Here is a 25,558-nt window from a genome sequence, read left to right as displayed (position 1 = left end):
AAAATTTCTGTCAAATGCCAGTATTCACAACTGGCGCAGTATTGCACCAGTACTGGCATGCCAGCAGTTGGCTTGTCAGTACTGGTTCAGTACTGGCTTCATTAAAATTTCTGTACTACGCCAGTACTGCCCTTTAAGACTGGTATGCCAGTATTGCAAAAACAACACTGGCAAACCAGTACTATGCCAGTACTGTGCCAGTATTGCTAACACGGTAAACTGACAAAAGTCAGTTAGGAACTAATTAATGGAAATTTATGCGGTAATTTATAGAAATTTTCGCAATAATTCGTAAAGATATGTTTCACATAAGTTACAATTAAAAACTTTTATTTTAGCAATTTATGGAAATTTTTGCGGTAATTTATAGAAATTTTCGCAATAATTCGTAAAGATATGTAAAGCAAAAATTATCATTAAAATTTTGGATTTCAGTCATTTATGGAAATTTTATGGAAATTTTACAGTAATTTATGCGGTAATCTATCAACATTTTGACGATAGTTTATAAAACTATGTAAAACACAAACGAGAATTAAAAAAATTAACATCGGCAATTTATGGAAATTTATGAGATAATTTATGAAAATTTTGACGATAAATTTTTAACTAAAAAATTTAACGTTGGTAATTTATGGTAATTTATGGAAATTTTTGCGGTAATTTATGGAAATTTATACGATAATTTATTAAAATTATGTGACCCGGAATGTTAAAAGGGACCTTACGTCCAAAATCAAGTTTTCGAGAAAAACGTTCTTAAAGTTAACAAACCGATATTGCGTCCATCTTTGAAGCGCAATTATAAAAAAACTAATAAAGCTAGAGGTGTGGGATTTATTGTGTTGAAAAGAGCAGATCGTTTTCTATAAGAATCACTAAAAAACTGAAAATCGTTTTTTTGACCTAAGGTCCCTTTTAACATTCCAGGTCACTATGTAAAACACAAATTAGACCTAAAATATTTAATGTCGGTAATTTATGGTAATTTATGGATATTTTAGAGTTAATTTATGGAAATTTATTAGGTAATTTACTTATTTGGTTTTTTTTTAATTTAGTTAAATTAAATAATAATTTTACTTAATTACGCAGTTAAATGCTCTTTATTAATTGTAAGTGTAAAAGGTGTCGAAAATTAAAATTTATTATCCTGTATCTTCGATAGGGTAGTGGTTAGAGTGTTAGGCTAGAAGTCCGTAGGTCGTAGGTTCGATTCCCCACAGTGGCAAATTTTATTTCGTTATAGGTTTGCGTTTATTCTGCGTTGTAAACATTAATTTGATTAAAAGTTGGGGGTTATTACATGTTTGCAAATATAAATTAATTTTTTTTTATTATATTAATATTGAATTTAAATCAATTTTCCACTAGATTGGAAAATAGATGGTCCGGTCTGATTCAGGCCAGCGCCAGAAGATTTTTTTACACGGGTACTAAACCAGTACTGGCTGCTAGTACTGCGCCAGTAACATCCAACCAGTACTGAAAAGCGTTATCATTTCGGTCAAATGCCAGTACTGGTTCAACAATGGCGGCCAGTACTCCGCCAGTACTGGCGCAGTACTGCGCCAGTTGTCAATTTTTGCTTGGGTTTTTAACATTTATTTTTTATTGTTGTGCTGTAAATTCCGCTTTTATATTTAAATAGTTTTAATTTTTAACTATTGACGCAGGAGAACCGCATACAAAGAACAAAGTCGCAGCAGCGACAGAGTTGGAGCGCCACCCTCGAATGCTAAAGTCTTACGACAGATCCGAGGGTAGGTAAAAGGTTCCAAAAGAATGGTTACGGGTTTTAGTGGGTCGGGCTTGCAGTTGGTCGCCAGTATATTAAATTTATTATGTTATTTATTATTTTTTTATATATCCTTTTGTTTTTATTATATCAACCCCACATAACCTTGGAGTGCGGAATCCAAGGCATCTGTAGGCAGATTTCCCAAAATTCCCTAAGCAAAAAAAAAGATTGTATGGAAAGCTTGACTCAAGCTTACGTGTTATCTGGGACATTACTTGAAAAATTTATAGAGCACGAGAAATTACTTTTACAAAATTTGAATAAAAAAGTGTTTATTTTGAAATGAATTTGATTGAGAATTAAAGCGTAGTTTATTCTTCATGTTGTAAAAGTATTAAATCTAAAAAAAATTCTCTAATTGGCATTAACTTAAAACTCATGATTTCAGAATAGTATTTTAGACAAAAAATTTTCTGATTTTAAATTTAAATTTAATTTAATTTTAAATTTTAAATTTTTCTTATTTATATCATTAAAATTATTGTGCCTTTGCTCACTTGACGCCAAATTTAATAAACTTTCAAATGAGCCTAGTTTGATAGCTTCAACTGCTACTTTCGCTGATATATTTGCTTTTGAAGAGGAGCAAGTATTTTTAAACGATCTACATAAATGTACTGAAAGTTTGTTATCCTAGTGTACCATTCGTCAAAGATTTTAATTTCTGTAATTTTACGTATTAATTAAATTTACTACAATAATTTAATCGTAAATTACGAAGAAGAACTTTTCTTTTAGTAAATAAAATTAAAACCATTTTCAATAAGTACTTTTTAGCAATCTTCTTTCATTAAATAGAATTAAAATCATTTTTAATCATCTCCTTTTAAGACCTTTTTTTATTAACAGCAATTAAACACTTCTGCCATATTAAATATGACATTTTGATTGTTTGAATTACAAGTGGACAAAGCCATTTTCCTTTTCACATGTAATGACCCATATTTATTTATGTCTTTTTTTGAATTGTCAGAATGTTTCAAACTATATCTTGATTATTCCTAAATTCATATCCCACGTGCAAAGTTTACCAGTAAAATCCGCTGATATTCCTTTTTAGCAAAAATGAAAGACTGTGATGTCATGAATTGTCTACCGGGCATACTTTATGGAAGTTTACTTCAAATAGTGACACCAAAATATCACTTGGAATCAGGTTTAATTCAGATCAACTTCTTCAGGGAAGTTAACCTTTAATAACAGAAAAGAATCTCTGTATTAGAAAGTAATATTTATTTGTGTAAGCACTTTTGAAAGTGAAGACATTATTCTAATACTTGTAATTAAAGCACCAGGTATGTTTTTGACATTTTTAACTGTTAAAGATGAATTTTTTTAATTATTAAATAAAAACAAATCTTTATTTTGAGCAAATTCAACTTTAACTGTTTTGAAGATAATTTCAATAGGTTAAATAGAATAAGACTCAAAATTTATCATCCCAAGGTAAACGTTATTTGCTTTTCGGGAACAAAATTTATATTCAAAAGGTAGTGGATCCCTCTTTAAGGTTTATTATTAATTCAATAACCCCGGTTAGGCGGTATTTTAATTGAAAGAAGTAAAAAAAAGGATTAGGTGACAACAGTTAGAAAACCGTAATAAAACACTACTTGCAATATGATTCAATATAGAATGATCTCGTTTATTCAATTATAAATGATTAAAATATTAATTAAAAAATGATACAACTAACAAGAATTTTACTAGATTCTAAATTCTCTGTGTTTATTAATGCATAATAGTTAGTATTGTGAAATATTCCTTTTATAAAATACAATAGAAAATTCTTTTTTATGCGTAATAATAATATAACATTAATGATATCTAATAGTTATTTTTTTTGTTTATAAAATAATAATTGTTATGTCTTAATATAAATCGTAATGTGTGAAAGTGTATAAATGTGTAAAGTATGTAATAATTAATAATCAACTCACCAACTTATAAATCTTTTATTTATATTAGAGACAGAAAAGTCTCCTGTTACTCTTTATAGGTGAATCACTCAGATTCATACCTGTAGTATATTCCTCATCAAGATTTTCTCTTCCTTGTTTCTTATTTCTTTTATTCTTCAATAGTTTTTATTCCTTCTTGTTAATTATTTATGTTCAGTATAAGACTCTTTGCTTATCTTAATTCAAAACTAGCGTCATACTCCTCGCTCGCTCGGAAGACATTTTCTTATTTATTTCTACTTACATAAATAGTTTTTGAGGTAAAAATTTTGTTAAAAAAATTTTTAACGTCAAAAACTCTCTTGATTAAGCTAATTTTGTTTAAAAAAATCTTTAACTTCAAAAACGATCCTTATACCTCATACAATATGAATGCAGGCTAATTGTTTATAACATTTTTACACCAATAGGTCTTTTTTAAAAAATTATGTAATATATGTTTTCGTAGTGGTTTTTAGTGTAGAATCAAATAGCGCTATAAGTTTCTTATAAAAATCGATTTTTCTTCATTTGTTTATAAAAAAAATTGTTAAAAAAATATTTTTTTAACATTCAACGACAACAATTATCATTAGATCGCATGCCAGGATTTCAATAGTTACTTTTATAATATCTGCATTCCTTTGCCTGTAGGCATCAATGAGTTAATGTAAAAAATCTTTTCCTTAAAGCATTTTTTCAGTTAGTAGAAAATAAATTTGATACAATAACGTTTGACTTTTGTTCCACTGAAGACCATAAAAGTAAAAAATTAGAAATATAAGCCTGGATAATGTGTGCAGGAAAAGATTTTTTACGATAAAAAAGGAAAATAATTTTTATAAAAAAGTTTAAAATATATAGTTACACTGTTTATAATAATAATATATACGTATATAATTAATAAATGTATTAGAGGCGAGCAGTAAAGGTCATATCATCTTTTAAAATACACTGATATAGGCGCTACTTAGTTAGCGCAACGCACAAAAACTCGTAGCGCAAACTTCAAAAATTTTTTTCTCAAAAACATCAAAAAGCACTTCTTTAAAAATTTAACCACTTATTAAGGAATGTTTAAATTTTAAGAAAATAATTTTTTTAGGAAACTCCATGATGTCCTTAGCATATTTTTTAACAATAAAAAATTATTGTTAAAACAAATTATTGAAAATTTAATTTTTCTTAACTTTTTTTAATATTATAAAAAATTGACATTTATTTATTTATTTTCAGTTTCTGATTTTTCAAATCTAAATATCTTGCAAAAAATTTTTTTTTCAAAACTGTTTGGCACAGTTATTTAGTACCCCAAATACTACAAAATTACAAACTTTAAGAAAAATCGGTGATCCACTATTTACTTTTCGTATGGAACTGCCCTTGATATAAAAATTTTAATTTGTAGTATCAAATAAATAGTTATTTGTAGCAAATTTGAATTATTTAAGTCAAATGAATGGAATAATTGGATCTAATAAATATTGCTTTAAATCAATTAGGAAAATTACTTGATTCAGTAATGCATGGATTTTAATTCAAATAAATATTTATTTGCATCAATAAAATAATTTTTTTTAAATAACTAAATATTTATGGGACACTCCGCACGTCAACACGGACAGAGCTCTAAACAAAAATTGCTTTGATAGATTTAAACGTTCTAGGGCTTAAAAGATTTCTACATTCATGTACTTTACGATGGCGATGGGCGTTTTTTGCAAATTTTCATTTCCGATGCCAATAGAGCTGTCAAAAGTCAAATGGTCCAAAAAATTCAAAATACTTTTATGAACTAAAAGCAAAAAACGGGGTAAATTATTCTGTAACTCATTCTTTAACAGTTTTTTAAGGTCCCCAAATATAAATCTAAAGTTTTTTTTTAAATCTAAAATGTCGGATCCAATATGGCGGACAAAATTCAAATTTTATCAGATTTGATTAAAACTTGTTACTCGGTGGTTTTTAGGGTCGCTGATTACGAATCTACACTACCGGTCAAAATTGAGAGACCATCCATTTTTAGGTGATTGAAAAACATTTTATGACATAAAATGTATGGAAACTAAAATATTTTGCTTTTTATTTTTTGAAAGATAATAAAATTTTGAAAAGAACAAGATCTTTTAGAAGTCATTTAGCCAATATTTTATTTAGATATTTTTAAAAAATCGTCATTTTCAATGTCTTACAAAAATTTGAATAACTTTTAAAATAATGAACGCTTTTTGCTTCCTCGTGAGGAAGCTTTGTAGTCGTTTAATTTACAAAATTTTTAAAAATCCTTTTAACAAATTTTCTTCTATATAGGACTATGTTATAAGACCCTGAACAATTGTCCGGATGTATGTATGGGTGTATGTGTGTGTGTGTGTGTGTGTGGATCCCGATTTTTGTGAACAAGATAACTCGAAGAGGTTTTAACGAATTTGGCTAAAATTTACCAGGCATATTTATCATAAAAATATCTCGAAATGGATTGATAGACTTAAAAAAATTCTCAGAAAAAAATTTTTTTTTCAAAAAATTTTTTTTAAGTTGGTTATTGAAGTTAATATATAATAAAATCTTATTCTTTGCATCAAGACGAATCGATTGGTATATACAAAGTATAAATTTTATGAGAATTTATAGAGTTAATCACAATTAAAGCTGAAAAATTCGCATTTTTATCAAAAAATGAGTTCTTTCCACAAAATTATGTTGCCCTATAAGAAAATCTTACTCAGTTATTTCTAAAATCTTATTCTTTGCACCAAGACGGATCGATTGGTATATATAAAGTATATATTGTATTTAAATTTATAGAATTAAAGCCAATTATAGACAAAAAATTTGCACTTTTAATAAAAATTCATTTTTTCTTAAAAATCATGTTGCTGTACAATAAAATGTTATTATTTATGGAAAAATAAATCAAAAAACTTATTCTTTGCATTAAGACGAATCGATTGATGTATATAAAGTATATGTATTCTATAAAATAAAATCTGTATTAATAAAATCAGACTTTTGTCTGTACATTGCACGAAATTAATTTTTTCTAGCATAATTTATTTATTTGAACAACGGAGAATCCAAAAATGGTAATAGAAAATTTCCTGTATGTATGTATGTATGTATGTGTGTATGTATGTATGTATGTCCGCAAAATTTTGTTCGCGTATAACTTGAAAACGTCTTGACCGATTGAAGTAAAATTTGGCAATCTTTCAGGTATTTGTCTAACTTAAAATATTAGCTATATTTGATGAAAAAATATTGAGCTGAACAAAAGTTATGAATTTTTCAAAAAATTCAAAAAAAAAATTTTTTTCAATTTTTGCAGATTGGCATAAATTTTTAAATTTATTAATAATATAAATGATTTTAAAGATATATAAAAATAAATTGAATAAAAAATAATACTAATATGAAAAAAAATTATGAATTTTCCGAAAAATTCAAATTTTTTTTTAAATTTTGACAGATTGCTGTAAATTAATCAGTTATGACTTTTGTAAGATATATATAAGCAATAAATTTGCAGATTTTAAATATATTAATTAGAACGGGAGGTATTCAATTTTTTCAAAAAATTTAAAAAATGAAAAATTTCCAAATTTTATATTTTTTAATGTATATTTTTTAAACTTTCTGTAATTAAATATTTTTATTGTTTATACTCCTGCCCTATTGGCCTTACGCACTTCGACAAGAGTCCCCGAGAAATACTTTTTTGGATTAAGCATAACCATTCTACTTTAGAAATTTTCTATATATTAACCTAATTTGCGTCTACAGCCGACTTTATTAGGAGTACTCAATTGCAAAAATTTCGAAAATATTAAAAATGGAGATTCTTATCATAAAATTGATACTGCAGGAATTCAAGAATATGTGATACGATACTTTCATTATGCTACTGGGCAAAAACTTAGATAGTAAAAAGTTTGGTTATTTTAATTCTAGATTTAACTTTTAGGGATGTTTTGAGCATTGTAAAGGCAAAAGTTAAACAGGGTGTCTATTATTATTTTTGTTTAACAAACTATCCGGTTTTTCCCAGCTTTGTCCAAATTTTTCCAGGTATATCTTTTCTCATCAAATATAAATTTTCTTGATAAGAATTAACAATAAATAAAACTACAAATGGCTACAAAAATTCACTTATTTTATGAAAATACTCTTCGACGGGTTTTTGTTTTTACTAATACTTTTAACAGGGGTTCTACCAACTGGAAAAAACGGGAAATATGCAGGAATTTAATTTAATCGGGAAAAACTGAATTCAGCCTGCAATATAGGTCTGATTTTAGATTTTAGCAATTATGATACAATTAGTTCGAATTTTACTTTACTTTAAAAACTGGTGGAAATTTTGGATTAACTTATAATACAATAATTAAATTTCTACAAATAATTGACAAAACATTGTTCTCTGCATTTTAATTAATTAAAAATAAATTATTTGATGGTAAAAAGTCAATCACTGATTTAAAATAGTAATATTTTTCTAATGAAATAGTTAATGGTAGCTAAATATTATTTTTTCCGGTCAAATTAAATTCCCCGCTATTTCCCATTTTTCGAGACTGGTCGACACACTATTGAATGTATTTGTAGAAACTAAAACCCGTCGAAGACGGGTACGACAGCTAGTTCTAAATAAAATTCTATAAAGTATATATATTCTATTGAAAATTATAGAATTAATTACAATCAAATTTGAAAAATTCACTTTTTACTAAAAATTTTTTTTGTTTATTTAGATTCATATTACTGTATAAGAAAATTTTATTCTTTCTATTAAGACGAATGCACTTTATTTTATAAATGTTAAATTGTATTAAAAATGATTTAAAAATGAAATATATTTATCGTTAATGCTTCCTCCACGAGGAAGCAAATTTTTTTTGCTGATCGTAAAGAGGAAGCAAAATGTTCATGTAATGAACATCTGGATTTACAACTTGTTAATGATCTTAAGCTTATTTTAAAGGTCATTTGCTACACTATAAGAATTACTTATAGGCATTAACGTGTAATTTTTTTCTTAGAAAATGCAGGCCGTCAAACTTGGACCAAAAAAATTCAAAAAATTTGGAACAATCTTTCTGTACTAAAAATTATTTTAGAAAATATATAAAACTTTATATGGTGTAGATTTTATAAGAAAATTTAATAAAAGAAAATACGTTTGAATTTTAAAAATTATTTTTTTGTAAATAAGAATGTTTTAAATTTTTTACATTTTTTTGGTTCAAGTTTTTATTTTAGAAGTTATTGAAATTTTTGTAAAACATTGAAAATGGCGATTTTTTAAAAATATCTAAATAAATTATTGGCCAAACGACTTCTAAAATATCTTCTTCTGTTCAAAATTTTATCATCTTTAAAAAAAGATCAGAAAAAAATTTTAGTTTCAATAAATTTTATATTTTAAAACGATTTTCATTCGCCTGAAAATGGGCGGTCTCTCAATTTTGACCAGTAGTGTAAAGTCACTTTTTAAAAATTCAAAATGGCGGATCCAATATGGCGGTCACGATTATGAAAAATTCATTGCATACGCTTAAAATTTGTTACTCAGGGGTTTTTGGGGTCGCTGATTACGATTCCGGTGTTAGTTTTTTAAAATTTTAAATGGCGGATCCAATATGTCGGTCATGGTTTTGAAAAATTTATTGGATTCGTTTAAAATTTGTTACTCGAGGGTTTCTGTGGTCGCTGATTACGAAACAGTTATTAATTTTTAAAAATTATAAATGGCAGATCCAATATAGCAACTCATTTTTAAAAATTCATTAGATTGGTCTTAAAATTGTTAATCTAGAATTTTCGGGGTCGCTGATTGCTATAATCCGATGTTAGGTTTTCAAAATTCAACAAAGAGGATCCAATATGGCAGACGATTATTAAAAATGATGTACTTCGAAAATCTGACTTCAGAATCGTTATCAGCGAGCTGAAGAATCCCTGAGTAAGAATTTTTAGAAAAATTTATCCACTATTAATATTTTTAAAAAACTTTAGCGGACATTTTGGATAAAAAATCATGTATTTTGAAAATCTGACTTCAGAATCGTGATCAGCGACCTCAAAAACTCCCGAGTAAGAATTTTTAGAAAAATTTACCCACTTTTAAAATTCTGAAAAATTTTTGGCGGACATTTTGGATAAAAAATAATATATTTTAAAAATCTGACTTCAGAATCGTGATCAGCGACCCCAAAAACCCCCGAGTAAGAATTTTTAAAGAGAATTTATCCACTTTTGAAATTTTTCAAAATTTATTGCGGCCATTTTGGATAAAAAATTATGTATTTTGAATATCTGACTTCAGAATCGTGATCAGCGACCCCAGAAACCCCCGAGTAAGAATTTTTGCGAATATACGTTAAGATGTTTTTATTGTTTGGGCCATGACGTGTATACACGTCATCCACAGTTTGGGCCAGTTTTTTTCATGACGTGTATACACGTCATCCACAGTCAAGGGGTTAAAAAAATGAGCAGAAAAAAATTTTAGTTTCAATAAATTTTATGTTTTAAAACGATTTTCGTTCGACTGAAAATGTGTGGTCTCTCAATTTTGACCGGTAGTGTAAAGTCACTTTTTAAAAATTTAAAATGGCGGATCCACTATTTTCAATTTTTAAATTGTGATGATTTCAGATTCGTAATCAGATACCTTAAAAAACCCCCGAGTAACACGTTTTAATTATATCTGATCAAATTAAAAAATTTGTCCACCATATTGGATCCGCCATTTTTATTTCTAAAAAGTGATTTCATATTTGTAATCTGTGGCCCCATAAGCTTCCGAGTAACACGTTTTAAGGGAATCGGATCAAATTTGAAAATTTTTCCCGCTATTTTGAATTTTTAAAAAGTGACTTCAGATTCGTAATCAGCGACCCTAAAAACCACCGAGTAAAGGTACCGTCCCATGATGGCGTGAAAGCGTCGGCGTGAAGCGTAAACCATGTGAGAGAGTGAGAACGTGATATCTGTTCATCTCTTTCTATCGCACGATTTCTGCTTTACGCCGACGCTTTAACGCCGTCATGGGACGGTACCTTTACAAGTTTTAATCGAATCTGATAAAATTTGAATTTTGTCCGCCATATTGGATCCGCCATTTTTAATTTAAAAGAAAACTTTAGATTTATATTCGGGGACCCTAAAAACTGTTAAAGAATGAGTTACAAAATAATTTACCCCGTTTTTTGCTTTTAATTCATAAAAGTATTTTAAGATTTTTGGACCTTTTGACTTTTGACAGCTCTATTGGCATCGGAAATGAAAATTTGCAAAAAACGCCCATCGATACCTTGAAGCCCATCTTCTACATGAATGTAGAAATCTTTTAAGCCCTAGAACGTTAAAATCCATTAAAGCAATTTTTGTTTAGAGCTCTGTCCGTGTTGACGTGAAATTTCCCTTATTTATATCAAATATGCAATTATTTTTCATAATTAATTATTTTAATTTATACCAATATCTCTTTAATTGCGTCAAATAATTATTTATGTAGTCCTTATACCAAATTTATAATAAATAAATTAATGTTCTTCCATTTGCATACGTAAAAGTATTAGCACACTAAAATAATTATTTCATTCAAATAATTTTTTTGATCTATATATTTATTTGATTCAAATAACTTGAATTATGCGAATATACGAAACTTTTTTCTTAGAAAGTGCAGGTTGGCAAACTTAGACCAAAAGAATTTAAAAAATTTGAAACAATCTTATAAACCCCTTCGCTGTTTGGAAAAATAATAACACAGGCACACAAAAAAATAAAAAAGTCAAAACCCAGAGGTTACACCCCCCTTTCCCCATGTTTTTGGGGTCGCTGAAACCGAATATGACCATGAAATTTTTTTTTCATCGGCCATTTTCCCGCTACCACCCCCTTACACCTGCTCCCGGGGGTTGGAATTTCAGTTTTAAAAAAAGTGGAGTAGGGTGTCTATTCCTATGTTTTTTGGGTCGCTAAAACCAAAAAAGACTACCAAAAACAAATTCTTCCCTCCATTAACCCCCTACAACCCCCTTAACACCCGAAAGGTGGGTGGTCGAAATTCGAATTTTCACGAAAAGTCGATTACGATGTCTAAACCTACGTTTTTTGGGTCGCTGAAACCAAAAAAGATTCCCTAAATCAAATCCTTTTCACCCCGATCCCCTACAACCCCCTGTAATAATTTTTTTCAAATAAAACGAACCGATTTTTGGGAGATTGAAAATTAAATATTAATTATCAAAAATTATTGCAGGGGGTTGTAGGATGTTGAGGGTGGAAAGGATTTGATTTTGGTAGTCTTTTTTGGTTTCGGCGACCCAAAAAACGTAGGTTTAGACACCGTAATCGACTTTTCGTGAAAATTCGAATTTCGACCCCCCACCTTTTGGGTGTTAAGGGGGTTGTAGGGGATTAAGGGAGGGAAGAATTTGTTTTTGGTAGTCTTTTTTGGTTTTAGCGACCCAAAAAACATAGGAATAGACACCCTACTCCACTTTTTTTTAAACTGAAATTCCAACCCCCGGGAGCAGGTGTAAGGGGGTGGTAGCGGGAAAATGGCCGATGAAAAAAAATTTTCATGGTCTTATTCGGTTTCAGCGACCCCAAAAACATGGGGATAGGGGGGTGTAATCTCTGGGTTTTGACTTTTTTATTTTTTTGTGTGCCTGTGTAATCATATGATTGGCCTAAAATGTTCAGCAAAATCTGTTAGATGAATTTTTATGAAACTTAGTATACAAGGGTTTTTGGGGTCGCTGAATATAAATATGACGTCAAAAAAAATTCAAAATGGTAGATCCAATATGTCGGACAAAATTTTTAAATTTTAAACAGATATTATAAACAAAAAAAAACAAAGAACAGAAAGTGTAATGTAAAACCTTTGCAGCCTCCACGCGGCACATTCTGGGGTCATGATTCGCTTTATCAGCTAATGCAAAGGATATAGAATAGAGTACAAAATTTGATAAAAATCGGGATGAATTAAAAAAATTACGTCCCTCATTTTGAATTCATAATTTTTTATTTTGAAAGACAAATTTAAATTCAGCGACCCAAAATATCCCTAGATACTGAAATTGATAAAAATCCAAATGAATTTTAAAAATTATGTCCACTATTTTGAATTTTTAAAAATTAAGGTCAAATTTGAATTTAGCTACCCGAAAAACCCCCAGATACTGAAATTAATAAAAATCCAAATGAATTTCAAAAAGTATGTCCGCCAATTTGGATCCTGCATTTTGAAGTTTTAAAAATGATGGTCAAACTCGAATTCAGAGACCTGAAAAACCCTTAGGTACTGAAATTGATAAAAATCCAAATGAATTTCAAAAATGATGTCTGCCATTTTGAATTTTTTTAAATTAAGGTCAAATTCGAATTCACCGACTCCAAAAACCCTTATACTCGAAATGTGACTTAAATTAAAAATAAATTTTCATAAATTTTACTTGTTTTTAAATTGTTATATTATTTAAAAATAATAAATAATAATTTATTTATTACTTAATTTAGGATCATTGCAATCAATAGTATGTTAATAACGATATAAAACAATTTATTTTATAATTTACATAAAAAATTGCATTTATTTTGCGCTAAGAAGTTTACTACCCAACGGTCGTTAACAGGCAACGGGTTAACAGAAAAATAATTTTTAAAATTCAAACATATTTTTTTACTCAATTTTCTTGAAAAATCTACATCATATCATGTTTTATATTTTTTGAAGAATAGTTTTTTGTACAAAAAAATTATTTCAAATTGAAATTTTTGTGTATAACTTTGCCGACCTGCAATTTCTAAGAAAAAATTACACGTTAATGTCTACAAGTAATTATCATTCTGTAGAAAATAACTTTTAAAGTAAGCTTAAGATCATTAAAAGTGTTCATGTTTTTAGAAGTTATTTAAATTTTTGTAAAACATTGACAATAATGATTTTTTAAAAATATCTTACACAGAAATAGAATTGTTAAATCTCAATAGTCAATAATCTAATTCTTTTCACTTACAGTACAATTCAACACTTTTTATTTTGGAAATTTCATATTTTGGACATTTTGGGCTTTGGGAATTTTGTATTGTAGAAAAATAATTTTTAGATTGTGTATGGATTAAAAAATTCAATTCTGAATGTTCTTCGCATGCGTTATAGTAATAGAACACTACTGCTCATGCGTAATAATGATAGAACACTACTGCGTATGCGTTATAGTGATAGAACACTACTGCGCATGCCTGACATTGACAGAACACTTCTGCGCATGCGTAAAATTGACAGAACACTGCTGCGCATGCTTGATACTGATAGAACACTACTGCGCATGCGTTATAGTGATAGAACACTACTGTGCATGCGTGATACTGATAGAACACTACTGTGCATGCGTGATACTGATAGAACACTACTGCGCATGCGTTATAGTGATAGAACACTACTGCGCATGCGTATTATTGATAGAACACTACTGCGCATGCCTGACATTCACAGAGCACTACTGTGCATGTCTGACATTGATAGAATACTACTGCGCATGACTGACATTCACAGAACACTACTGCGCAGATAGAATACTACTGCGCATGCCTGACATTGATATAATACTACTGCGCATGCCTGACATTGATAGAACACTACTGCGAATGCGTACCATTGATAGAACACTACTGCGCATGCGTATTTGTATGTACAATGAGTATGTATACAGTAAGAGTATCTAACTATAAATCACCCCTAAGCGTGAGTGCGAGTGAGCGAACATTGAACGCCGCACAAGAGTGTCCTCTTCGCACTCGTGGACTGATGCATAGTTACACGGAGAGAAATCTGCTGCTAATATTACTCGAAGCAGCACATTACTTAAATTGCTTAACGTTTCTCTTATATTTTTAGCATCGATTCATATACTTATTGTAAAAATACTTTCAATGCAATAAGCCTAAGAGACAGTAGCTAATTTTGCACGAAATCTTTATTATAAATACAAAGAGAACGTGCTATAAAAGTATTAGATTCTTCTTATAAGAATCGCTCGAACTCCGACTGATTTTCAGGCGGACTTTATACAACACAATCTTACCTGTGTATACGCACATATAACTCACACACACATATATTTCTCTCTCTCTCTCTCTCTATATTTGATATTTCTTTGTCCTGTAAAACATTATTATATATTATATGTAGTATGTAATACTTGTTGCTGTTATAAAAAGATAATATTTATTTAATAGTAAGTATATTATTTAAAAATTAATGCATTTTTATTCGTGTTTGAATATATAAGCAACATGTAAAAATTGTTAGGTTATGTTATTGCAAACGTCACCGCTTTGTACGCGTTCCGTTCCTCGAAACCATCCAGAGAAATATATGTGTGTGTGAGTTATATGTGCGTATACGCAGGTAAGATTGTGTTGTATAAAGTCCGCCTGAAAATCAGTCGGAGTTCGAGCGATTCTTATAAGAAGAATCTAATACTTTTATAGCACGTTCTCTTTATATTTATAATAAAGATTTCGTGCAAAATTAGCAGCTGCTTTTTGTTTTTATTGCATCGAACTCTCCATTACATTAAATAGATGATTTCGTATATAAATTATTATAACCTCAAGCTAAAATTCTATTCAGCAGTGACTAATAAAATTTGTAAAGATTCTGCAAGCAATAATAGCAACAGATTTCTCTCCGTGTAGGTATTCTTACTGTATATACGATACGATGAATAAATGATAAAAGTCAAACGACCGAACGATGAAGTACGGAGTTACACGATCGACGGACGACAAAACGACGAAGAATATGTTAATATTATAGGAGATTATACCAAAATTGATTTTAATATTCAAAATTCGGGGTCACCGATTTTGAACTTTTAATCAACTCTGATATTTGCAGTAAAGACAATTGCAAAAAAATGCTTTTATAATCACGAGATAGAGGTTTGTAACTTAACACTATGAATTACTTTTATTTTTTTTTAATAATCACTTTTTTATAGTAATATTTTCTTTAAACAATTCTTTTTTTAAATTTAACTTCTTTTTAACTTTTAGTCCTTTTTAATGATATGGTAAATCACTTTTCTCACTTTATTTCTTTAAAATTACTTATTTTTCATATATAATTGAAAAATCATATAAATTATCAATTCACTTCAATTCGATTAAAATCAACCCTTATTTTGGGGACAAAATATAAAACCTCCGCCTTTTGCGGGAAATAAAACTCAAAAATATAAAATCATCCGCTCTGCGGGAAAAACAAATTAACACTCTACCGATTTTCGGGAGGAACACTTAATTCTACGCAGCTTTACTGCGGGAGGAACAAATTCGGACTCATTAGTTAAAACGATCGAAAGTATGGATCACACCTTGAAATTCATATAAAACGATAGTGGGGATGCCGGTGCACACGGCTCGCCAAACTTCGTTGTTGCCAGGCAAGCTTTTTGCAAGCTTGCAAATTCCTTAAAATGGCGTGATATAGTTCGATGCTCTGTGTCCTCTATTTTTAATGTTTAAGTGTATAATTTTCTTGGTATTTTACCAATACAATTAAGAGTCTTTTCTGTGGAAAGTAACTTATAACAAAGTAGACAAATTCCTTTTGAAATAAGAGTGATGTTCATATTCTTTCAACCAATTTTAGAATTATAATTTTAAAAATAATATTGAATGTTATTGGGAATGAAAACAATTGAAGAATGATTATCGTTATTTTTTAAGTTTGGATATAATTTAATTATGAAAAAATAGTTTTAAGACAAATTAATTGATGAGTTAATTATGTAAAAATCCTCTTATGTCCTAATAATATGTCTATTGAGTACTTAATTCTATTTACAAAAGTCCCAAATTTTTAAGGAAATTATACAATATAACAAATTTTTAATTCATGAAAAAATTAAAAATAGTTACAAAGTCATACGTAACATTAACAAACATACATTTATTTAATATACATTTCATATACCATATATTATATTATATTTTCTATTTAATTCCGATCAATTTATAATTTGTAATTTCCTGAACGGACTCCTAATAAAATTTTAATCGAAATACTGATCTAATATTAATATAATAGAACTTTTATATGATTAAAATTATAAGTGAAATTTCTACACTGAGAGAAGAAAAGCACAGATTCTGAAATGGAAAAGTTCAGCATCTGTACTCCAATTGAACGCAGCAGCAGTGCCACTGTGTGATAGGTGTCGTGCTAAAATGTGAAACGGATTTTGACTTCGGCTTGAGGTACAGATGTTGTACTTCAAATGCTACTGCTTAGAAGTACAGTATCTGTCGGTCGCTATGAAACAGATCCTGTACTAATTAGTTCGTACCGCCGCCGCGCTGCTTGAGCATAGTATCTGAACTATGAATGACACCAACTGAATAAAATTAAGAACGGGCACTGACACGCATTTTACACGGCCGGTGTTTGTCACAATACGAATTCTGTGCTTTTCTTCTCTCAGTGTACTAAATTATTAATAATTTTCACTTTAGTTTAGATTGACTTTAAAAAATGTTTGCACAAAAGGAATTTTTTTTATTCAAAGAAAAAAATTCCTGTGAAAATAGTACCCGGTGAGAAGAGGTTGATTTTGAAAAAAATAATTTTGTACCCGGTTGTGGGCACCCTTGAAAAATCCGCTAAAAATGAAAGATATTAAAGAAAACCACCACAAATAAAGAAGAAATTAAAATTTCTTTATTTTAAGAGACTATACCTACTCATCGCTAACAGAAGCATAATGCTTGTATGTGAAGTAGCTAGCACGTATATCAACGCACTTCTAATACACTGAACGACTATATTCATTGCATTTAATGGAGTTTGCGGCTGTCAATTTCCTTGACAGAAAGTTTAGATAGATGAGACAGTAGTCCACATCATCGTCAGATGGTAGAGCCTCCTTAACATAAAGGTGCCCTTAACCGGGAATGACAGTCATTTTTTTAAAATAAAATAAAAGTAATTTTAAAACAAAAATTACTCTTGGTTTTCTAAGTGTCAAGAATATTTCCCCCAAATCTTAAGTTGAATGCCTAAACCATTTACAAAAAATTTTACTTAATTCCTCGAAGATGATCCCCAAGTATACCCGTTATCGGCAACCTGGTTGTGCTAGGACATACGGAAGTCTTTTAAATTAATTTTGAAAATTCCATAATTTGACTTTTGCAAAATAAATTGTTTATAACAATTACAGGGTTGTTTGAACAATTATTTAACTAAGAAAATCGGATTCAGCATAAAAAAATACATAAAGAACACTCATCATGTTAATTTAAAATGTTTCAAGAAATCTAATTTATTTGGATAGAAAACTTTAAACGCGTTTTTCTCGAAAAGTTAATTTTGGTAAGTAGGTCCCTTTTCTCAGACCCGGTCACAATATATGGAATTTAAATGATTACAAATTTTATGGTATTAAACGCAATTCAATTTATTTCAATTATAATCACTCTATCCGAATTAAATTGAGTACGAAATTAAACAGAATATAAATGTATGCAGATAAATTATCTCTAATTGAATTAAAAAATATGACATCAAAAATGACATTAGTGTGTCATTGAAATGATTCAGAATTAAGCGATATTTGTAAACATTTAAATTTCTTTCAATCAACCTCTTCTTACCGCGAAGGAAACTTATCTAATGCTAAAATGACTTGAATCGACCTGGAAACTTCGTTACTTCATGGTGCATTTTTTTGCTATTAAAGGTTTATTTCTCCAAAGAAGTTGACTTATATTGGCCCAAAAAATTTGTTACTTCCTGATTTTTTATATATATTTGTAGTTAACTTCTTTAAAGAAATTGACCTTAATTAATCCTGACTCCTAATAATATTCTGGTGTATAATTTTCACTATTTGAGGTAAACTTCCATAATGATGTTGATATAAATTTACTCAGAAAATTGGTGATTTCTTGGTGTTATTTTCGCTACTTGACATAAGGTATCCCGAAAATTTTGGCCAGAATTCACCTGTATATCCGGTGGACAATTTATGACATCCAATTCCTTCATTTTTACGAAAAAGAAATTTGGGGATTCCTTAAAATCCGCGGATTTTACCGGTAGCCTTATTTCACGTGGGATGTTTATTGTACATAATAATTAACAATAAAAGAAATATTGTTACTGATAGTTTCTCTGTGTATTAAAATAATTAAAAAATAAGAACACAAAACACACAATTTATCTAGTAGAACTGAAATAAAAGAGATCTAAAGCTAGTCACATAGAAGTGGTTTTAAGTCTTTTTTGTAATCTTTAAATGAAAAATGTTCCGTCATTCAAGATAAACTTTGGTAGTTAGCGTACATAACAAATATTTGGCTTCACAAATGTTACTTTGATTTTGTACCTTATCAGCAACGGATATTCCAAGATATCTTACAAACCTCCTAGTCGTATCCGCCAATTAGGATATTCTTAAAATGTCCTCAAAATATCCATGTATGTTCGTGGGATATAAAAATATCCGGATATACTTAAAACGTTCGAAGGATATCTTGAACATCCAGATGCTATTAGGGTCATTATTTAAATAAAAATAATCTTGATCCTATTAAAAAATATGCCTAACGTTAACTACAAAAATGCATGTATGTGGGTCAAAATTTCTCAAGTATCCCAACTTAATAATTGAAGGTTTTCAAATCAGGCTGGATTTTGCATTAACTTTGGTACTATGGGAAAGCACTTGATCTCAGAAGTATTACAAGGTTCTATTATAAATTATAGAAGAGGGAGAGGGTTAAAATTTTAAGTTAACTGAACGGTGGATCCTCTTAGCTACCATAACTAAGATGCAGTTGTGTGGAAAAATTTTGACCTAGCGACCATTCAAGTATTACGTAAGCATTTCAGTCTGTTCAAAATTCAATCCGATTGGAAACCCTTTGATTTTAAAGTTAGGATACTTAAAAAATTTGGCTCTGTCTATGGGCATATCTCTAGAACTTTTAAACTTTTAGGTATTGGAAAACTTAATTCTTCTTTTCAAGGCACATTCTTGAAATTAATTTTATTGTTTTGTGCATAGATCAAATAGTAGAAAAAACCTTGCGATACTTATTTCTATATCTTGTTAACCCCCTGTGTATGAGTTTAACTCCAAGAAAATGTTTCTAAATGTATAGATTTTTTATAAAATTAGATTTTCACATCAATCGGTATTTTGGGGTTTTTAGGGTAGCTGATTACGAATATGATGTTAATTTTTCAAAATTCAAAATGTCGGATCCAATATGGTGGACAAAATTTTAAAAAAATTAATTGATTTCCACAGCATTGGATATTCATGGGTTTTTGGGTTCGCTGATTATGATTCTGTAGTCGGATTTCGAAAATTCCAAATGGCGGATCCAATATGGCGGATGACAATTTAAAAAATAATTCAATTTGCACAGAAGTGGGTATAAAGGGGTTTTTGGGGTCGCTAATTATTATGAATCTGAATTTAGTTTTTTAAAAATTTTAAAAGTGGTTTCAAAATGTTATAAAAATTATTGATATTTTAAATACTGTTTTAAAAATATTTTAGGATTAATTATAATTGAAAAGCAATAGAAGTAAATAAATAACCACGAGATATAATTATTTTAATATTCTAAAAAATTTTCTAGTTTTATTTTATATTAAAAGTACAAACAGTATGAACAAAAAATGAATAACGTTTAATTGAAAGTTTTACTTCCCTTTCTTTATTCATAATTAATATTATTTATATAAAATACATATTATCTACATTCGGCAATCAAAACATTTTGACACATTTAAAATAATATTACCATGGAAACGAAAAAAAAGAAGTTTACAATTCTAAGAACAGAATAAAAATGTAAATAATAAATTAAATAAATAATTTAAAATTAAATTAAGATTATGAAAATAAAATTTAAAATTCTATTATTATTATTATCCTATTATTATTTTAAATCCTATTATCTATAAAAGTCTAGTAAATTTTTTTTAACAATTCTTGAATTATGTAAATTCAAATCATTATATAACAACGAGAAGTTTAAAAAAATCATGCAAAAAGATTTGATTTTTCAGAAATGTATCCACCATATTGGATTCTCTATTAAAAATTTTTTAAAAATTATTTCAAATTCGTAATCAGCAAAACAGGAAACTCTTAAATGTCAAAAGATATTAAAATCTGATAATTTTTCTAAAATTTCGTCCGCCATTTTGTATTCGCCATTTAAAATTTGTTTCAACTAACTTCAGATTTGTAATCAAAGGACCCCAGAAACCTATAAATAATAAATTTTAGGCAAACTTGCGAGTTTAATGCTTTCTTTTTCCATGAAGCAATGATTATGACAGTAGAAGCTCGCATTCTTTCTTAGATAAATTCTTTTTAGGAATAGTGTAGAGGTTAACGATTTTTCTGTATACTTTCATAATGTACGAGAAGAGATTACAATGAGCTAAAAGTGATTAGAAGTCAAATTCAACATGTGCCCTTCAAAAATGTGGGTTTTTATTATGAGTTTCGTTTTTAAATTTAACTTTTGAAATCACTGCATTCCTAATGTATAAGTGGCACATATTCCTGTAAGGGTTCAAATTACTTCTTATTATGTAGACAATGTAACAATGTCAAAATTTAAGAAAAGTTGTCTCGCAAGTATGAAGGTACACCCTTTTTATCTTAATTGAGGCACATCATTGTCTCAATTATTTTTTGGTTCCCTATACTCCCCACTACATCTACTATAAGTCACAAAATATTTAATGACTCGTTAAAAAAGTTATACCATATAAACTGAAAAAGCAGTCAATGTCACACACGAGAAACTGACGATTTCGACACTTTTACTTACTTTTGTCGTTCCCTACCTAATTAAAATGATTATTATACACAAGGTATATTTAAAGAGCACAATAATTTATCAAATTATGGTACTGCAAAATTATTTTTATAATTTTGAAAATATAATAATAGACGGAAACATAAAGTTTAAAAGTTCTAGATATATGCCCGTATACATAAAATTCAATATTTTTTCTTAAGGTATTGCCATATTTCATGTGTATGGAAAACAATACTGAACTTCATAGAGTTGGAACCAAATATCATTCAGCAGGTGGCCCTTTAAATGTAGAAAGGTTTTCTTGGCAACCTCCAATCACGAATGATATCTTAAAAGCAGCCGAAGAAGTGGGATATAAACTAATAGAAGATTTAAATGGTGATGATGTTAGTGGATTTACAATCGCTCAAACAAATAGTAAGAATGGTGTAAGAGTCAGTAGTGCCGCTGCTTTTCTGAGACCCATAAGAAATCGCCGTAATCTGCACATCATGTTAAACGCTACAGTGGCCAGATTAATTATAGAGGATAGTAAAGCTGTTGGTGTTCAATATTACAAGGTTAGATAATTTAAATAGTTCTTATTTGGTTTTAGTTCAAAATATTTGTTTTGACTAGTTTGTATCATGTTGTCTATTTATGACAATATTAAATGCTAAATCTGTAATAAAATTCTGATTTTCAGTTAAAGGATTCGGAAACGAATATTAATGATTAATATTAATAATCTATTTTAAATATTAATATCATAGAATATCGGTTGATCAAATCATGTCAGATAAGCGCTCTAAGCATAAATGTATCCGTTTCTAACTCCATTAATAAAAAATTAATATATGCTCAAAGCGTAAAGCTTGCAAATACCCATGAAGTCCTGACAATTCTGCTTTGTTTAGGAAGTTTCTCTTCCTATTCATTTTTTTCAAGTCTTTTGTTGCCTCAGGAATACTTTTTTCTGATGCTCAAGAACAACGTTTCTCAACGCAATTGCGTTGATTCTGTCTCTTCTGAGTTTCCTATTGTGACGTGCCTCTTCTGCCCAGACCCATTCTTAGTAGAGACACTCGTCTTTCTTCTTCTATTTTGCGTGCTTGAATCTTACTTCCTGTATGAGGCACGTTAGACTTTTAACTCCCTCCTTGATTGTATCGTTCATATTCCTTTATATTTCGCAAGACTTCAGCATCTTGCTTATTTCCTCTGCGATTCTATCAATGCATGCTGTCTCTTCATTACGTAGCTTAATGCACCGATATCCTGTCCTCGTTGTAGCTTGCGATGTTAAGTTCAAATGCATTGCTGAAAACAGATTTGCACCTGGCCTAACTCCCCACTGTTCACCGCCTCGCTCTAGGCGCTTGGTGGTCGGAACCAGTGACGGATTCAGCCGAAGCTTTATCCTGCAGGTACTCCTTGTTTTCGCAATCGCTCATCATGGTCTTGCTGTTTTGGTTGTTCTTTAGTGAAAACCCAGACACCACTATCAAGGTCTACCAATCATATCCATGATGTCGGTCATGTTTGGCAGTGGACAACCATCAGCGGAGCCTTTTACCATATTGAAGCGAGTTTGGATCTATTAATAAAACGGCTTTATCTTTTTAGGACAAATTATTAAACATTGAAAGAGTTGTGTAGCAAATGAGTCAGTTTTGCAATGATTTTGTATTACAGTCGAATCTTCCATACGACAATTTTTGTGGAAGATTAACTTAAGAGAGAATTGTCGTGTAAGGTCCTACCACTGATCTCTATATATAACTGGATGGGCGATTCCTGTAGAAAACTGGCTTCCGGTGTGCTTCGTATTGAAGCATCGACGGCCATGTTTTGAGTAGAGTTTGGCTACATAGGTGAGCTTAGAATGCTGTTAGTATTAGTGTAGCGTGATTGTGTTATGACATGTGACAATAATAACTAAAAATTATATTATTTAAAAATAAGTAAATATGGTCGTTATTTGCATTTTCTGCGGGAAACACAAATCAGAGGGAGTTTCTTTTTACAAGTAAGTAAAAATTTCAATAATATTACGAAGATAACGTTATATGTATTTTAGGTTATGTTGAATGTTTTGTTTTTTTTAAGTTGTGCAATTTTGTATAATTTTACCATTTACAATAAGGTTGTCAATTTCTCGATTATTTTATAAAAAAATTCCTTTAAATAAATTAATTAATAAATTATAATAATTTTTTGTAATAAAAAACAAATTTATGCAAAATTTCCATAAGATATACCTGCACTGTAAAAAAATTTTCTGTAGATTTAGTTTTGTTCAGAATATTATAGGAACATGTAAAATATTATCTTTGAAAGTAATGAATTTAAAATCCCTTCTGTAAAATGAATACTTCTAAGTTGATAACACAGGTCAACAAAAAAAGACTTACTTTTTTTTATGAGATAGCGGAATGGTTTCCTATGTATTTTTGGACGCTGAACACGATCCCGACTTCCAAATTTGACCATCACGTCAGGATTTTGAGAAAAGTGGGGGTAAAGACCCCAAAAACGCTTTTTTGAGGATTTTCAACATTTTTTTTCTCTTTAACCTAACGTGCTAGAGACTTCCACAAGGTCTTAAATTAAAGCTTGTAATGTGCACTACAAGACCAATATCCATAAAATAAAAAAAAATTAAATTTTTTTTTTTTAAAATGGGGTTGAAGACACCAAAAATTTGTGTTTTTGGATTGCTTTAATAGACTTCTTGCAATCGCTTGGATTCGCTTAAAAATTGGTACTTGGGGTTTTTGGGGTCGCTGATTACGAATCCAATATTTGTTTGCAAAAATTTAAAACGGCGAAACCAAGATGGCAGATGTAAAAATTAAGAATTGCTTGGATTCGCTTGAAAATTGTTATTTCAGGGTTTTTTGGGTCGCTGATTACGAATCCGCCATTTTTAATTTTTGCAAACTAATATCGGATTCGTAATCAGTGACCCCAAAAGCCCCAAGTAACCATTTTCATGCGAATCCAAGCAATTGCAAAAAGTCTATTAAAGCAATCCAAAAACACAAATATTTGGTGTCTTCAAACCCATTTTTTGAAAAAAATTTTTATTTTTTTTTATTTTATGGATATTGGTCTTTTAGTGCACATTATAAGCTTTAATTTAAGACCTTGTGGAAGTCTCTAGCACGTCAGGTTAAAGAGAAAATAAATGTTGAAATTCCTCAAAAAAGCGTTTTTGGGGTCTTTACCCCCACTTTTCTCAAAATCCTGACGTGATGGGCAATTTTGGAAGTCGGGATCGTGTTCAGCGTCCAAAAATACATAGGAAACCATTCCGCTATCTCATAAAAAAAAAGTAAGTCTTTTTTTGTTGACCTGTGTAATTTTACATTTTTCGGTAAAATTAATTTTTCTGAAAGTAGGTAATAAAAAGACAAAAATATTATCTACTTTCAGAGTAGTAAATTTATAGAAAATTGACTCATTTAAAGTATTCATTTTACAGAAAGGATTTTAAATTCGCTACTTTTAAAGACTATTTTACAAAGTTCTATAAAATTCTGAACAAGACTGTAAATCTACAGAAATTTTTTTTACATGTATAGTGATAGTTTCTCGATATAGGGGAGGTGGGGGCGAAGCGACGCAGTCAACATTTCTCGAGTACAATAACGTTTAATTTTTTAAAAAATATATTATTAATTGCACCTTTTTAACCTTCATAATTGGTGGCAAAACAAATTTTATTTTATTAACTTATAAGCGTTTGACAATAAATAATGTGTTTTTGACCTTTGGGCATTTAGTTTTTCGAGATAACAGATATCAAATTTTTTGCCACTTATTCTTGCTACTTGGAATTAAAAGTATGTGCTTTGGAAAGTTTAATACCAGTATTTTTAAGAACTGTAAACAATTTTTGGACTTTACGTTTAGAAATGAAGATATAATATTTTGAAATAAAAAATGTACCTTGGGG

General features: G+C 29.3%; 1 protein-coding gene across 6 annotated transcripts in view; it reads left to right on the top strand.

Moving 5' to 3' along the window:
* LOC122507649 (glucose dehydrogenase [FAD, quinone]-like) overlaps nucleotides 1-25,558 on the top strand; it is a 404,897-nt gene that overhangs the window by 296,684 nt on the left and 82,655 nt on the right. For 5 of the 6 annotated variants that reach the window (XM_043620473.1, XM_043620470.1, XM_043620469.1 and 2 more), the window contains one exon: nucleotides 21,819-22,178. The exons of the other annotated variant lie outside the window; for it this stretch is intronic. In XM_043620473.1, the coding sequence (XP_043476408.1) occupies nucleotides 21,819-22,178 (360 nt within the window). The remainder of the gene's footprint in view (nucleotides 1-21,818; nucleotides 22,179-25,558) is intronic. 6 annotated transcript variants of the gene reach the window in all.

Source organism: Leptopilina heterotoma, unplaced genomic scaffold (genome assembly GCF_015476425.1).
Source record: "Leptopilina heterotoma isolate Lh14 unplaced genomic scaffold, ASM1547642v1 Lhet_50, whole genome shotgun sequence".
NCBI classification, from domain to species: Eukaryota; Metazoa; Arthropoda; class Insecta; order Hymenoptera; family Figitidae; genus Leptopilina; species Leptopilina heterotoma.
This window is presented reverse-complemented; position numbering and strand designations above follow the sequence as displayed.